Source organism: Cladophialophora psammophila (genome assembly GCF_000585535.1).
Source record: "Cladophialophora psammophila CBS 110553 chromosome Unknown aczJe-supercont1.8, whole genome shotgun sequence".
In the NCBI taxonomy this organism is placed as follows: Eukaryota; Fungi; Ascomycota; class Eurotiomycetes; order Chaetothyriales; family Herpotrichiellaceae; genus Cladophialophora; species Cladophialophora psammophila.
In genome coordinates this window covers 863,326-878,167 of record NW_006912929.1, presented here as the reverse complement: position 1 = coordinate 878,167, position 14,842 = coordinate 863,326, and the positions used below count along the sequence as shown (strand labels likewise).

The 14,842-nt window shown below is 51.6% G+C and overlaps 7 protein-coding genes across 7 annotated transcripts; 2 read left to right on the top strand and 5 right to left on the bottom strand.

The window, feature by feature from the left end:
- Positions 1 to 999: 999 nt before the first annotated feature.
- Positions 1,000 to 2,184, bottom strand: A1O5_05956 (uncharacterized protein; the record flags this gene model as incomplete). The annotated part of the gene is made up of 3 exons (XM_007746552.1): positions 1,000 to 1,602; positions 1,670 to 1,981; positions 2,086 to 2,184. The coding sequence occupies 3 exons, from the start codon at positions 2,182 to 2,184 to the stop codon at positions 1,000 to 1,002; spliced, it is 1,014 nt and encodes a 337-aa protein (XP_007744742.1).
- A 378-nt stretch (positions 2,185 to 2,562) lies between these two features.
- On the bottom strand, positions 2,563 to 4,254 carry A1O5_05955 (uncharacterized protein; the record flags this gene model as incomplete). The annotated part of the gene is made up of 4 exons (XM_007746551.1): positions 2,563 to 3,236; positions 3,290 to 3,573; positions 3,633 to 3,851; positions 3,902 to 4,254. 4 exons carry the CDS (start codon positions 4,252 to 4,254, stop codon positions 2,563 to 2,565), a joined length of 1,530 nt encoding a protein of 509 aa, XP_007744741.1.
- A 945-nt stretch (positions 4,255 to 5,199) lies between these two features.
- Positions 5,200 to 5,844, top strand: A1O5_05954 (uncharacterized protein; the record flags this gene model as incomplete). Its single annotated transcript, XM_007746550.1, has 1 exon — positions 5,200 to 5,844. One exon carries the CDS (start codon positions 5,200 to 5,202, stop codon positions 5,842 to 5,844), a length of 645 nt encoding a protein of 214 aa, XP_007744740.1.
- A 240-nt stretch (positions 5,845 to 6,084) lies between these two features.
- On the bottom strand, positions 6,085 to 8,160 carry A1O5_05953 (uncharacterized protein; the record flags this gene model as incomplete). The annotated part of the gene is made up of 4 exons (XM_007746549.1): positions 6,085 to 7,384; positions 7,441 to 7,706; positions 7,780 to 7,889; positions 7,974 to 8,160. The coding sequence occupies 4 exons, from the start codon at positions 8,158 to 8,160 to the stop codon at positions 6,085 to 6,087; spliced, it is 1,863 nt and encodes a 620-aa protein (XP_007744739.1).
- Positions 8,161 to 8,876: 716 nt separating this feature from the next.
- A1O5_05952 (eukaryotic translation initiation factor 5A-2) lies at positions 8,877 to 9,608 on the bottom strand (the record flags this gene model as incomplete). The annotated part of the gene is made up of 4 exons (XM_007746548.1): positions 8,877 to 8,941; positions 9,001 to 9,133; positions 9,192 to 9,458; positions 9,588 to 9,608. The coding sequence occupies 4 exons, from the start codon at positions 9,606 to 9,608 to the stop codon at positions 8,877 to 8,879; spliced, it is 486 nt and encodes a 161-aa protein (XP_007744738.1).
- A 426-nt stretch (positions 9,609 to 10,034) lies between these two features.
- On the bottom strand, positions 10,035 to 11,811 carry A1O5_05951 (uncharacterized protein; the record flags this gene model as incomplete). Its single annotated transcript, XM_007746547.1, has 4 exons — positions 10,035 to 10,212; positions 10,307 to 10,923; positions 10,987 to 11,525; positions 11,601 to 11,811. The coding sequence occupies 4 exons, from the start codon at positions 11,809 to 11,811 to the stop codon at positions 10,035 to 10,037; spliced, it is 1,545 nt and encodes a 514-aa protein (XP_007744737.1).
- Positions 11,812 to 13,148: 1,337 nt separating this feature from the next.
- Positions 13,149 to 13,451, top strand: A1O5_05950 (uncharacterized protein; the record flags this gene model as incomplete). Its single annotated transcript, XM_007746546.1, has 1 exon — positions 13,149 to 13,451. A coding segment is annotated over one exon (303 nt), but the record flags the coding sequence as incomplete, so codon positions are not given.
- Positions 13,452 to 14,842: the final 1,391 nt, after the last annotated feature.

The following is a 14,842-nucleotide window of genomic DNA, read 5'->3' as shown; positions in this document are numbered from 1 at the left end:
TCACCCCATCCCGCCGCGTAGAAAGCTGGAAGGCGACAAGCCACCCATGTCGGAAAAATGTAGAGAAACTCTACTCCGTACATTTCATGGGGGTTATCCCGAAAGGCTGGGGTGTTCGCTTCGGGAGATGGCTGGGCGGAGTGTCTCCGGGGATATATTGCTAGGACCTCGGGTTTGGTCAAATCTCCGCCATATCTGTGATTAGAAAATAGTGAATACGGTTAAGGACCGTGGTGATCGATGGGTTGTTGACGATATGGGAAGGGAAGACACAAACCACTTCGCTAGCAGATGGACTAATGCAAGACCGAGGTCTGGCGAAAAGGGGCAATTCAATGTAAGCTTATCATACCCAAATGGCTGACTCATAATGCCTCAGTTTCGTTCAGTCAAGGTTGATTTTGAATAGCAAAAGGACGCTTGCTCTGCAGAGGATAGATCAAGCATCTATTTCTGGCCAGTGGACTCCAAATGCTGCACAATGTCCTCTCGGAGAAAGAGGGGGGGCCCTGTTCAAAGCAAGGGGACAGGGTGAGATAAGGGTGTCAGCCTTGTCAACTCCTCACGAGCTGGGTTGACAATATGCGATGCGCGATGCTCTCGGCACGCATGCTCTCCTGTAAGAATTGAAAGGTGAATGGACCAACGGACACAGGATGCCTGTGAAGCGGCCGCTGGCTCAGTGCAGAGCATGAGGCAGTGCATCTGGAAACCATCCTCGGAAACTGTTCGGTGCTGAGAGACCTGCATTTCTCAACGTCGAATGTAGGATCTCATCCTCTCTGCAGCAAGGTCGGTCTCTCTGGGGCCTTTCTTGCTTCAAGGGCATTGCTTCTGCACCGATGTCAGCATCAGCGCAGTTGCGAACAAGACAGCCCCAAGAATAGGAGAGGTGATAGTCAGTTTAAGTTATGCCACGATCGAGTGTCTTAGGACTGCAACTCCCTGACGAATCGCGCCCGGGCTGCTGATCCACAAGGCCTGCACTTCCCACTTACCTCACATATATGGCCGACATTCCCTGGCACTCCACTCCCAAAACGCTTTTGCAATCCCATTCCCGTCTTCTTCCACACTCGTGCAGCTCGCCCTAACATCGTCTCTGACATCCAACACGCGGCCCCAAGGGCCGATATAACAACCATTCGTCTCAGTGCTCACGTCTTTCGAAAACCCAGAATATAGTTCTGTGTACGCACCGAAAATAGCGGGGTATAAAATCAGATTCTGGAAGAACCTCCGTGTGGGAGACACGTAGCGCTGCAATTCGGTGCGAAGGTTTCCCGGGTTGAAGCATGTGCTAACTATACTTGGGCCATGCGTCCTGGACCGTTTGCCATACTCAGACCCGTAAAACAGATTACCTGCTTTGCTGATGGCATACAGCGTTTGGGGGTCGGAGAGGGGGAGGTCTGGAGCGCCGTCGGAGTCCAAAGATATTCCGTGCTTGGGTGAGTAAAGGTCGATTACCACGGAGCCAGCCCATGATACTCGGACTGTGTTTGGTGGCGAGGCTGCTGCTGTGGAACTGAGGATCGGGTGGAGAAAGTGCGTGAAGAGCCAGGGGCCCAGACAATTTGTGACAATGTGCAGTTCATGGCCCTTGACACAAGCAAGAGGGTTAGTTTGGCCGGCATGGTTCGTAGACAAGCTGAGAGGCTCAACGAACCTGAGCACCCCGGGATCCGACGGGTGCCAGCATGACTCCTGCGTTGTTACAGAGCCAATCCAGTCTCGTCTCCTGACGAAGAAACTCGTCCGCACTAGCTTTGATTGTGGCCAAATCGGCCAGGTCGAGCTGCAGAAATCTGAGCGCTCCCTTTGGTTTTGTCTTTGAGCCGATTGATTCGACGATGGACGAGATCGCTTTCTTGCACCTCTCCTCCGACCGCCCAGCGAGATACACCGTCGCATTGTGTTGATACAGAATTTTGCAGACTTCAAATCCAACCCCGGCATTTCCACCGGTGACGATACAGACCTGTATGGACATTGTCAGTTAGGACATGATCATCCTGCACGGAGGGTCTCGCTGGTCGGCAAGCGTGAAATTCTAGAAGTGTCATGTTGAATTTTGTCACGTACTTTTCCGGTCTGATCTGGTAGATTTTTCTCCGAGAGTGGAGGTTTTGGAATGAAGAACGACTGGGCCAACGGCCCTTGGCGACTAAGTGCGTGTCCCATCGTTTTATAGTGGCCTGAACTTGTTGTATATCTCAATTGATGTGAGAAGCGGGAGGTCGAGATTCGGAAAAGCTGCAGGACTTTGGTCTGGCCCGGTTGATGTCGCATGAGGGTTTGTTGCATTACGGAAGGTCAAACGACGATCTAGTTGAAAGTGCCAGATGTTGTTTCATGTCGTGGCGATCAAGTGTTGTTGTCCAATCGGAACCCAGCTTCGGAGTTTCGCTTCAGATGTCATACCGGATCGGCCCACCGAAGCATAGCCTTGCCAACTCGTCTTCGGGATCCATCCCTATGGCACGAATATGAATGCCTACCCTGGTATCTGCCGCTCGTTTCCTCGCAAGCTTGACATGAAGTCGCACGCTGCGTGACAGTTCACCCGGTTCCAGTGTCACCCCACTTGATAAATAGATCTGAAGGGTCCGAGCTTGCGGCTGGTTTGTCCCAAGCAGATACGAAGTCTGGACGGCCTGCCAGACCGCCGGGGACGTCTAAGCAGTTGTCTTGCCCTGTGGGAAGCGCTTTCTGAGTCATTTGCATGGGATCGGGAGAAAATAAGTCCTCACGGAAGGTTGGAGGGCCTGGCAAAGCCGGTGTATACCACCTTTTCGAGTCCTCAACCAAGCGACGCAAGTACACTAGATAATGTTCGGACGGGTTGTGAATAGTAGCAAGGACGTCTCGGAATTTGGCCGCGAGAGATTCAAGGTAGTATCGCAGATTCGCCACAGTACGCAGGAGGTTGGCATCCAGTAAGGGGGCATCAACGCCATTGGAGAACCTCCCTAAGACCAGCACGGCGTAGAGCAACCTCAGGAGGTCAGGCGTGGTGAAGCCGAGGATATTGCTCGTCGAGAGAGACAAGAGATGGTCCAGGTACTCCGTCGTGGCTTCCAAACACCCGAGCAAGCTATTATGTCGAGCAGGCGAAATGTACCATGGTGGACCCGACCCCGGAGTAGGCACGCTGAATGCAGAAGGTGGTTGGGCGTGGAAACCGATCTCTCTTGCATAGATCTTGATCGCATGATAAGAAGAAACTACTTTAGCTGTAGTCTTGTGTCAATTTGGTAGTTCCCCAGATAGCTCAGATTGGGCCTACCATTATTCCAGATTTCAGGTGGAAAAGCTGACCGTGACTGTTCTATCTGCTGTTCAAACTTGATGCAGAGTGTTTCGATCTTTTCGGAGTCCAGCTCGCCTTGTTGATCTGCTCTGTTGTATCTAAATGATTGGTTAATGTCTTCCTGAAGTCGCTGTAGGTGGACACAGATCGGAAGAAGGGCATCCGACTCTGCGGCTCCAATCCCTGCAAGCAACTCGCCACATGCGCTGATATAAGCACTGTGTGGGAGATTGTTTGGCTTTCTCATTGTGAAGCACATCCTAGAACGAGATATTAGCCGGTCACCACGTTTTCAAGGTGAATCATGTGAGGGGCGTACGACGAGGACAGACAATAGCACCCGAGAAGAGCTCTCCTTCCTTCAACTTCTTCGATCGGGAGTCGGGATTTGATGAGGAGTTCTGGGACGAGACTTGCGAGGTTTATCGGTAATTGCTGTCGCACTGGTCTGTCTAGGCCAAGCTCAAGAGCAACAGAATTGGCCATCTGCAAGAGCGGATACAATTGTTGACGTGCGGGATCGAAGTGGAAATGATACCTACTCAACAGATTAGTCGGTATTGAGGATTCTCAGACTACGAGGCTAACCAATTCAAATAGACCAGGAGCCCCTGGAGGAGATCCAGGCTCTTTTCACCTTCCACAATCAGTCTTCGACTCAACGACTCCTTGAGCTCGGTCTCCAGTTTCTGCTGGAGCGCAAGATTCGACTGTGCAGCAAAGGTGAGGATCGAGAGGAGAAGAAATGGCCTCTTGCGGCGAAAAATGTCCAATCCAATCGTTGGATCGATAACGACAAACGGGAAATTGCAAGCCTGGCCCCGAAAGATCTGCAGTGAGACCTCGGCTTGCTCAAAGCTGACGTAGCCTTTTGAAATGGCGTCGTGAAAGCCATCAAACACAATATTGGAGAATTGGAATGGTGGAATATTCACCGGCATCGGAAACCCCCTCTGCGTGAACGTTGAATATGGGGACTCATGAGGGTTTGCTGATGTTTGCGTAATCAACCTGGAATGCAACGGACGGCCAGCAGTGTCTTTGCTGGCAGATAGACGAGCCAATATTCCTTCGACCCTCTCCTCCATTTCTGCGACGCGGCTGTATGCCGCTCAGTGAGCTGGATGGCCTGGCAATGCGTCTGAAATCTTACCTTCTGGAGTTCTTAGTTGTCTTCGGTCTCGCCTTTGCCTCGAGAAAGACACACGTCTTCCCGTCTCGGGCGCATCTTCAGACATCAATGCTTTGTGTCTCTGACCTCGAGCTGGAGCCGTACCTCAAACATCGAGCTGGATCTCCTTGGCTCGGTAAACAACGCCCTTTGACTTCTCGGCACACCTCGCAAGACTTCCGCAAGCGTGGCGTAGGCTTGCCCGTTCCCTGGTCGCTCATCACTCTCAAAGAGCTAGTTGGCTGCATGGACGCGTTCGAGCACAAGGAAAGCAAGGAGATGCGATTTGTATTCCATAGCCCCAGGTACCCCTAGGCGGCGCGTCTTTATTGGGACGGTTCAACAATATCGGTCAGAGGGCTTGGGCTGGAAGGGCGCTGACATGTGGGCTTACAAGTGTGGTAGTACAGAAGAGGAATGGGAGGCCGTAACGTGTTTTGCGTGTTCTGATTCCTGTTGATATGTGCTACTCAGTACGGGTGTTCCGCCGTATCACGGATGTCATATCGGCTGCCCGACGTCACTATTATGTACCGAGGATGGTGGTGGTGAGGAAGCTATTCATTTCCCCCCCCAACCCGCTTGTGGAGCGCGAACGGAAAAAAGTCGCATTGAGTAACATGCGTGCAAACCATCCTTCTCACTACCAACGTCTTCTTGCGTAGGCCATTCCATTCCACCTCGTTCAAGGACCAATATCGCCGAGCAACCGACAATGGCGTCCAAACAAGCTGCTTCGTCCTTACAACAATGTCTCCGCACATTCTGGGCTTCTAGGAGAGCTACCTGCTCTTACAGAACTGTCCGTAGAAGCCCGCAACACAGTCGTCTTGCCTCGACACAGTCTCAATCATTCTTCTACAGGTCTGGGGCCTGCGCCCTCTGGATGCCCCGCCTCCGACAACCAACAAGGCACTTTACCACCACTTTAGTCGCTCGCAAAGACGAAAGCTCTTCCCCTTCCTCCTCGTCCACTTCTGCCCCAGAACCGCAGTCAAGGCTCTACACCTTCACAGACATGCAGTTCGTCGCATCCAGCCCGGACCCAAACCGCATCATCATCGATGTCCGCGAACCTTCCGAGTTAAAGTCCACGGGCAAAATCCCTGGCTCACGCAACCTCCCTATCAAATCCGCGGCTGACGGCTTCTTTCTGGGACCCGAGGAGTTCGAAGAGAGATTCGGGTGGGAGAAACCCTCGCAGGATGACGAGGTCATATTCTATTGCAAGGCCGGCGTGAGGAGTCAAGCGGCGGCGAGGTTAGCAGGACAAGCCGACTTTGGCGGTAAGATTGGCGAGTTTCCGGGAAGTTGGTCTGAATGGGCTGAGAAGGGTGGGGAGGTGGAAAGCGTGGATTGAGACGGAACTCAGTCAAGAGACTGGCGGCGTGACGTGGTACATATACATAGTGTCTCATTTGCAGCTGGGTCAAGAGAGGAGGACGGCCTCGGAGGGCTATGGTTCCCTCAACGTGTACAGTTGAAAAAGCCGAAAGGCTGTACGGCGCGCAGGATGCTTTCACGAATGATGAAGCGATGATCCTAATGCACAAGTAGCAGTGCTGTTCTTCTCGCACCCATCACAGTCTCAGACCCCAAGTCACGAGTATAGGGACATCTCCGTGTCAACTACTCCTTCGAGGGCCTCTTCCACATCGGGTGACTGCCCAATTTCCAAGCCCTCCATCTCTCTCGCCAGCTTCCCAGGAGGACTCGTCTCCGGGGCGAAGTCCATGTCTTCGTCAGCATCTAGAGGTGCTCCGTTGCCGCCACCAACTTCACCTTCACCCTCACCCTGCTCCATTCCCTCGCCAAACACCTCTTCCCGTTTCCTATCCACAAGCCACTGTTCTATTTTCTCCTCGGTGCGGTTCACGGCGAGCAAGAGAGCCTTGACGCTCAAACAAGCCGTCTCGGCCGCTTCTTCGTGGAACGCCTTCACCACGCCACCACCATCTGGCGCCCTGTCTAGGTCCTCGACCTTGGGGTATCGCCGGTATCGAGACCCAGGGCGGAGAATGTCCAGGCCGCGCTCACTCTCTTCTTCGAGAGAAATGGCTCGTCGTGACTTCAGAGAGGATTGGACCTTGACAATTCGCGCACGGATCCGGGAATCCTCTTCCTTGTCGGCCTTCCTGTTCTCTGCCAGTGTCTTTACCCGCTCAGGGACGTCGTGAAGGGGGAACATGTCGAGGATATCCTTCTCGATGCCTTGTTCTTTTGCTTGATCTGAAGGCGAGGCATGTTTCCCTTTGATCCACGTCCGTTGGTACCAGTCCATGTATTGGTCTAGTTGTTGGTCCGTCATGTCGAGAACGTCGTTGTCGGTAACGTGGATTTCTGAGCCTGGTTTGAGGGCGTTGTGATCGTCGCCAGCCGCGGTCTGCTTGTCAAAGTTCGCTTTGGCTTCCAGCCAGGCCGGCCAATCCACATGCAGCGTGGTTGGATCATTAGGATCTTGTGGATAGCGCTTCTCGGTCTCCGAGTCGAACGGGAAGAGAAACTTGGTGGCAACAACGACGAGAGCGATGAGTTGGCTCTCCGGATACGTTGTTGGCTGACGCCTTGTTGTCTGCGATGACTTTGTAGGGTCATCATAGCAGAAACCATACTTTGTGATGATGTTTAGCCGGAGAGCGGCGCTGTAGACCTCGAGTGGCAGAGCGAGTCGACGGATGTAGCTGAAAAGGAAGATATTCCGGTTGATCGGTGGCATTATCATGTCGAAGGAGGCATCGTACCATCTCGCGCGATGATAGACAGCTTTCTGAAGGTCATCAGGTCCCAACAGGTGCATTGTATCCAATGCCTGGTGATACTCTCCCGGCAGGCGGTCTTTCATGTCCTGCGGGACATATCTGATTGCGCGGATGAACGGAACGTCTTCTTCAACTATCCATCTGCTCGAGGCGAGCTAGCATGAGCGAGGGTTCTCAAATTCTCAGGTTCGGCTTACTTCAGGATTTTAGCCAGTCCAATTGGCCTTCTTAGCATGACGATTCCCAGATAATTCAAGGCTATCGTATCAACGAGTGTAGGATAGCTGTGTGCTGACTTACTCCTCCTGAGCGGCTCATCCTTCTCATCGGCAGCGAGATCGGTGTCCGTCTCATTACCAGAGCTTGCGGTCGTGTCCGCTTTGTCCTTTGCATCTGCGAGGCTGTCGCCGAGCCGATGTTCTAGCTTCGAGAGCCAAAGTGTCCACAAGTCCCGGACAATCGGCTAGGTTATTGTTAGAGAGAAAAGCACATGACGGTGGCAGTTTGCAGAACTTATAGCCTGTGTTATGACTTACCCATAATTCCGCCGGTAATCCTTTTTGATGGACGAGGGCGTAGCATTGCTTCCATAGGATAAATTGCCATGATTGAAGAAAGAGTTGGTATGCCTTGGCCCCACGAAGTACTGTTCAATTTCCATGAGCAAATATCGGGTCTGACGTTGAATGGCTTTGTGGATGACATTCCGAATCACTTGCCGTTGGCATACCTTTGGATATCTTTTGCTTCCGTTTGACCTCTTTCCTCCTCACCACGGTGCCCTGGTGCCCAAAATCTGCGTCGTCCGCGGCAGTTGCAAGACCCCGGCCCTGGTCGTGTCCACGCGCACAGAAGATTCTCCCGTCTTCATCGTGAAAATCCGTCGAGCCACATTCCGCGCACTCTTCTCCGTCCATGGTAGCGAAGTGTAGATGACCGAGGTCTCGTTGACATGGCGAGGTGTGCCTTGTGGACGGCGATGTTCAAGACGATAGGAGCAATGAGAAGTGGTTGTCCACTATAATGGTGCAGAACATTGAATGGGTTGTCGGGATATGGATGTACGACGTCTATGTCGCGTGAGTCTAGGGCTCTACAACACGAGCCAAGACGTGGCACAATCTCACAGTGTAGATGGCGTGTTCAATGTAGTCAAAGCAACCACTTTTACAAATGGAGAATTTCAAGTGAGGAAAATCATGTTACATGCAGTCGAGATGAGAGCCGGTGTGGAACCAATCAGCGATCGGCCATTTCTGCTTGAAGCGAGGACAATGAAGGCTGACGAATTAGGTCCTGGTAGGACGTGTTAAGACCTGTGCACTTCTGGGATAATACGCAGGTTGCTGTGGTTCGGTAATTGCTCTGTTATTTGTCTAGCTACCACTTTTCAAAATGCAGAAGACTGCTGATCCGTCGTTGAATGAAAAACAGTCGCTTTTTCAGGGCATGCCACAGATCTATGGCCCAGCTGCCTCCAGGCAAGTTCGTATCTTTTCGCCTACTCGGATTTTCGGCATTTGCGAACTTGCCTGCCACCAAAAACGCTGAATTATGACCTGTTATTGCTGATCCATAAATACATCAGTCGTGAAGAGCGAGTCGCAGATCTGCTGGTGGACTCGAAGCCCGTTTATTTAGGAGCTTCCTTAGCATCGACAGCAGCTTCCTCCCCCATCGCGGTCAAGACAATGACATCTGGCAAAGCATTAGTGGTCCCACGCGAGAGCACTGCATCTTCAAATTGGGTTACTCACTGGTATCCTTCTCATCGGTGCGGAAGAGTTTCTCAATCTTTTCGCCGACCTCGCCCTCGGGCATCTTGACATCGTCCTTGGTGGAGCCGTCGTCAGACATGAGGGACAAGAAGCCGTCGTCAGTAATGTCAAGCTGCCCTCATCATTAGCATTCTTGGCTTGCCATATCCCGCCTAGCGCCCTTCTCTTACCAATTGGTATTCACGACGAGTGACGTTTGGAACATCCATGTTGTGGGTGGACGGGGAGAGATCTTCCATCTTTCGGCCGGTGAAGATGTCGAGGGCAACCAAGTGGACCTTGGCGTGGCCGTGTTTGCCAGTCTTGGAGGTGGACATTTCGACAATCTTGCATGGGCGACCCTTGATGACAACGAAGCCGTTCTTTCTCAAGGCTGAACATTGCATCGGGTAGGTGGCCGACGCCCCGGCATCGGCGGACTCGAAGGTGTGCTCATGCTAGAAACAGGGGCATGTCAGTATCTGGTGCGACAGGGCAGAGAACCCGAGGCGTCACGGGCGGTGGAAATGCGGCGACTGGTTTGCGCAAGTACAAAAGGCGGGGATTTTCATGGGGGAAAGGCTTACCTGCGCGTCGTTGTCCGCCATTGTGGAAGTTGAGAAGATGTCGCTTTAAAAAAAGAGCGGAAGATATGCAATGATGGGAAGGATGATATCAAACGGTGAGCGACAAATTCTCGAAAGAGAGGGATGGATGGGAGAAAGGGACCAAAGGAACTTGAAGAACCCAGGCCAGGCCAAAGGAAAATATCGTTGTGCAGAAGTGGGATCGTGAACGTCGCAGAGGGGCAACTTGCCGCCCAATCGATAACCCCAGCTAACCTGTTTGGGGGATTGGTCTTGGCGCCTCCGCCTCCAGGCGTGAAAAACGCACCACACAGACACGTAGTGTTGACGTCGAAACCTCGAGAGGTTGAAAGCGTGAGAGAAATAAGAAAATACCATATTACGTCGTGAATAAATCCCAGGTGCGTGATTTCGTTCAATTCAATGCCGCCAAACCACATCAGAAATTCAACCACTCTTCTCGGTTGGCTTTACTATCACCTGGATGCCCTGGGAGTCAAGCTTGGGAAACGGAAGAAAGAAGTCGTGAGCCAACTCCACATCACTATTGTCGGTCTCATACAGCTCAAATTCAAAATACCGGAACATAGCTGCCAGGGTCAAATAGAGCTCGGCGTATGCGAGGCTATAGTTCGACGTCAGACATTGTCAGAACAGGACACACAGGCCCGGGTTGCGAGATACAAGATCAAAATATAAGCAGCAGCAGCACCACTCACTTGATGCCCAAACAAGACCTCGTGCCTTTACCAAACCCCACAAAGTACCGGTCTAGGCTGGATCCATTCTTGGCTTTTGGTGAGTCAAGCCACCTTTCAGGAACAAAGGACGTCGAGTTAGGGAAGATTTCTTCATCGTGGTTGAGAAAAGGAATTGTCATCGAAATCGGCGTCCTGGCCGGAATGGTCCACTCGCCGTATTGGACTGGTTTGGGAAATAGACGAGCATTGCGCGATGTGGTGGAATAGGACAGCCTGATGGCTTCTTTAATGCAGGCTGACAGATATGGAAGCCTTTCTAGTTCCGTCCATTCCAATGGTGCACTGGGGTCTAGCTCGTTGACGGCTGGAATGGCTTCCTCGAGCTCTTTACGCAGGCGTCCCAGGACACTTGGATCGCTCAAAATGTAGAAGGTGGCCACGCTGAGTGTCCAGCCAGTGGTGGCGAGCCCAGCTCCAATTATCAACTGTGCCTCGTCCTGTAGGCGGCGGTCGGATTTCTCACTCAAAGGCAGGTCGCCACGAAGCAGCTCCGAAAACACTGTTGGGTGATCAGTTTTTGCGGCAAGGGCATCAATCTTACCCGCCTTCAAGTCGACGATTTGTTTGGCAAAGTCCTAGGCGGTTCGTTTCGTCAAAAAGGGCCATAAAAAAAAAGCAGGTATTAGAAGGATCCTCACTCTTTGCATCTTGAAAACAAGGGCATACAATGGTTCCAGCTTGACGAGCCAGGCCTGTGGCAAGCAGTTCAAGATCTTTGGCACCAAAGGGAATTGCAGCGACATATTCCCACTAATGCTAACGGCCCTGAATGGGTCATGAAGAATAAGTGACCAGCCAGGAACATCAAGACTATTGTAGTCATGAGCAAAACAGTATTCCATGATAACGTCTTCCGCTAGGGCCATATAGCCCCTGTTGACAGGTAACGGAGCGCCAGACTTCTGATATTCTTGTCCTTTGGCAATCAACTTGTTGAGCTTCTTGCGGATTATAACCTGGAGATCGATGATTCTCTTTCGGGAGAAGAAAGGATTCAAAGCGTTTCGTCGTATGCGATGCAACTCGTCTGGAGCAGTACTCAACACTGAGTTCTCGTTGCCGAAGCGGCCGGACATCCAGGCGTATTTGTCGACCCTTCCAGCCTTTGTAAAGATGGTTTCCCAAAAATCTGAATCTAGAATATGGACCTCGTCTGGCGTGATGCGAACAATGGGCCCTGCAGTACCCACGCGGACAGGTCAGGCCCGAGACTTGTTTTGCGACACATTACAGAAGCGACGTATAAACACACCGTACTTTTCGTGCAGGGCTTTTATGTGAAAGATAAACTTCCCCTGCAAATGAACATCGTAGTAGTATTCATGCCATCTGCTCACTGCCGCGTACTTGGGCCCGGGGAATCGGGCTAGCGGGTGAAAATGTAGTCTGTATATGACAAGCCCGTAGACATATGTGAGGCAGATCAGACCCGAAATGATCAGGCTCGAATACAAGTAAGACATTGTTCGTCAATATAGCCAGACCTTAAAAAGGACGCCGTCTCTGGCGAGAAAGCCACGGGAAACCCACAAGGTAATGGGTACGCCTGGAGATTGAATATCGAGGACGAAGATTTGGATTGACGACTGCCAGCACAGCGCCTGCTTTTTCTTATGTCATTTGTTCACTGTTCTCTGGATATGTAACCCAAAGGCTTCTCTTTCCATTCGTGAGCTCTCGGCCTGTATCTCTAATCTCTGTATCGCTTAGATATTCGCGTAGCGGGGCGAGAGGGCGCTTCAACGGCGACGCCGGCTTTCCGCCTCGGCCCGGCTGTTGGAGGCTACCGCGAGACAAGTTTGGCATCACACTGGTTGCTGTGCTGTGCCTTTGTCGTAGGTGCAGCATCTCAGAGACGGAGGACGAGTAATAGGTACTTTGGTAATCGTACACGAATACCCTTTGTCTCCCATCGTCACCTGGCAACTTGGTGAGCGAGCACTCGCCATCTTCTGCTGATTTCCTGACATGTTCCTCAACCTACCAGCCTACCAGCCTGCCTGACCCTTCTTCATTCAAGATACCCGACTGAGGTCAACATTAATAGTCTTTAGACCATGGGACTAATGCACTGTCCCTACGGCGCTCCTGTGTCTGTACCCACGGCCTGTTGCTTGCCTTCTCCCACCCGCTGTAGTCCGTTGAGCACAGAAAAACGGCTATTCCCTCACCATGCAATATCAGCCTCTACCTAGGTACCTTTTCTCGTTGAACATTGACCATGGGCCCCAATACCGCAACTTCGCTAATAACACACCCACCACCTCTCTACGGCACTAACTGGCACACTACAGATACACGCGTCCGCGTCTCTTCACCGTTGGCTGCTGCATTCTACGCGTTCGACACTGCTGAGCAGCATAAGAACTACCGCCAGGCCCTTTTGGGGAGGCGCTCCAAGCAGCCCTCCAAGATGCATCAGTGACGAGGGGAGAATTGTGGGTATGTACGAACTTGATATAAATTGACATGATCCGCCGTCTTGTTAATAAATTTCTACAATTATATTCCCTCGTTTAGCAAACAGGATGCCAAAGAAAGCGAGAGAAGCCGACCTGAGGTAGATGCCGCAAAATACCTTTATAACGTCGATACGATGGTGGCGCATGTGCTGGTCATTTTAAGTGTAGTTGCCTCAACAAGGTCCAAACCAATTCTCCGCCTACGACAACGGCGCCAATGAAGGCTATCGAGCTTGTGCGAGCCTGGCGGACATTGTTGCACATGTCGAGTCCTCATTCGTAATGCCATTCTTTGAACTCTGGGGTTGCTTCCCACCCTCTTCTCCAACCGGGCTCACCAGTCTGTTGTCGACTGCCTCTTCCTGCATGCCATCCTCGACACCCATACCGAAACCCTCACCGCCTGCTCTGCCATGGAGCCCTTCATTCCACACTCTGTCCGGACGCTCGGCATTTCTAAAATCTCTCTCCCTCACCTACGCACTCTCTATGATTCCGTGACCATTGAGCCCTCTATCGTCCAGAACCACTTCTACGCAGGGAATAATTTCGACAGCGTCGTGCGAGCGTTTTATGCTGAGAAGGGGATTAGTTATCAGGCCATTTTCGTGGTGAAAAGGAAAAAATTACGCTCTTGGAGTCCCGGGGTGTAGGCGAGCTTGCGGAGGCGTTGGGGATTGAGAGCGAGTCGACTCTGATAGGATTAGTGATAGTGAACTATGTGGTAGCTGTGGGGGGAAGTGTGAGTGAGGTGCATATGCGGGCGGACGTCTAGGGAATGGAGGCTGTAAGAGCGAGGCGGGAGAGGGGGAGAGCGGTGGAGGAAGATAGTGAAGGGGTCCGGGTTGATCGCTGGAAATCCATTCGTTTTTCATCCAAAGCGTATAGTGTTTCACAGCACCATGCCACTCGTACCGCCTCCTCTTATGTCGAGAATATAGGAACCAAACGCCTATAAGCCAACCTGTAAACAGTGATCAGCGTTCGGCAACACTTTTTGAACTTTTCTACTTCCTGGGATTCGTCGTGAGACGAGAAAAGGCTTGTGAGGCATCCCATGTCGTTTGGGTCGAAGTGGATCTTGTTGTATTGTACGTCGCCTGGTATAGCGACCGCGTGCCGCAAAACTGTTCCGGGACGAAAACCAGGTAAAGGTATCGTGTTCATATTGATGGAGAGCGAATGTTTCTGGTTGGAGTACTTGGAAATTCAGTTCAAAATTGTTGTGCTTTTGAGGATCGTATATGCGCAGAGATCTGATGGAGTCCATGTACACACCGACATAGTCTTGTAGAGGTTCAAGTGAGGTCCCAGGTGTTCGCTGTTTCTTCTAGTTCAGTCAGAACCTGGCCTTACCAAGCGAGTCCGGCTTCGATTGTCTTCTCCATCTAGTGCAGATAATCGTTCTTGTGCTCGAAATTCAATAATTCATGGGTGAGAAGCTGGCTCACCTAGTCTGCGTTGTCACTCAGGGACAGTGTATTTGGCAGCACAACGATGGCAATTTCGGCGGCAGGGAACAGATTGACTGAATACAAAGCGCCAGGCAAGCTCCCATAATGTGAGATGACTGTTCTAGGTGAATGACCGTGTCCAACAATTGGCATCTCCCCAATACTGCCGTGGTTCCCGACGATTTGGCTCATTGCCCCCAGCAGTGTGCTATGCAGAATTATGATAGCCGTTCTCCTTGGAAGGTTTGCATGGGGTGATGAGATTTAAACAACTACTTGAATGAAGAATCGGCTGTTGAACTCCTGCCAGACCTGAACTGGTCCAAGAATGCTCACAAAAGCCCCTGGTAAAAAGTCAGTAGATCTTAATACATGGACGTTTGCTGATCCCACGGGGCTGCGTCTCGAGACTTTGACTTGATTGATCCCTATAGCAGTGGCGTCGTCAAACGACATATGCGAGAAGGCATTGTTGTCGAAGTCAGCCAAATCTTCATCCGGGATAATACGAGACATGTTCAAGGGCCCAAAGATGTGTGATGAAAGCAGAGACGACCTGTTTCGGTGGCGCGGGTGCT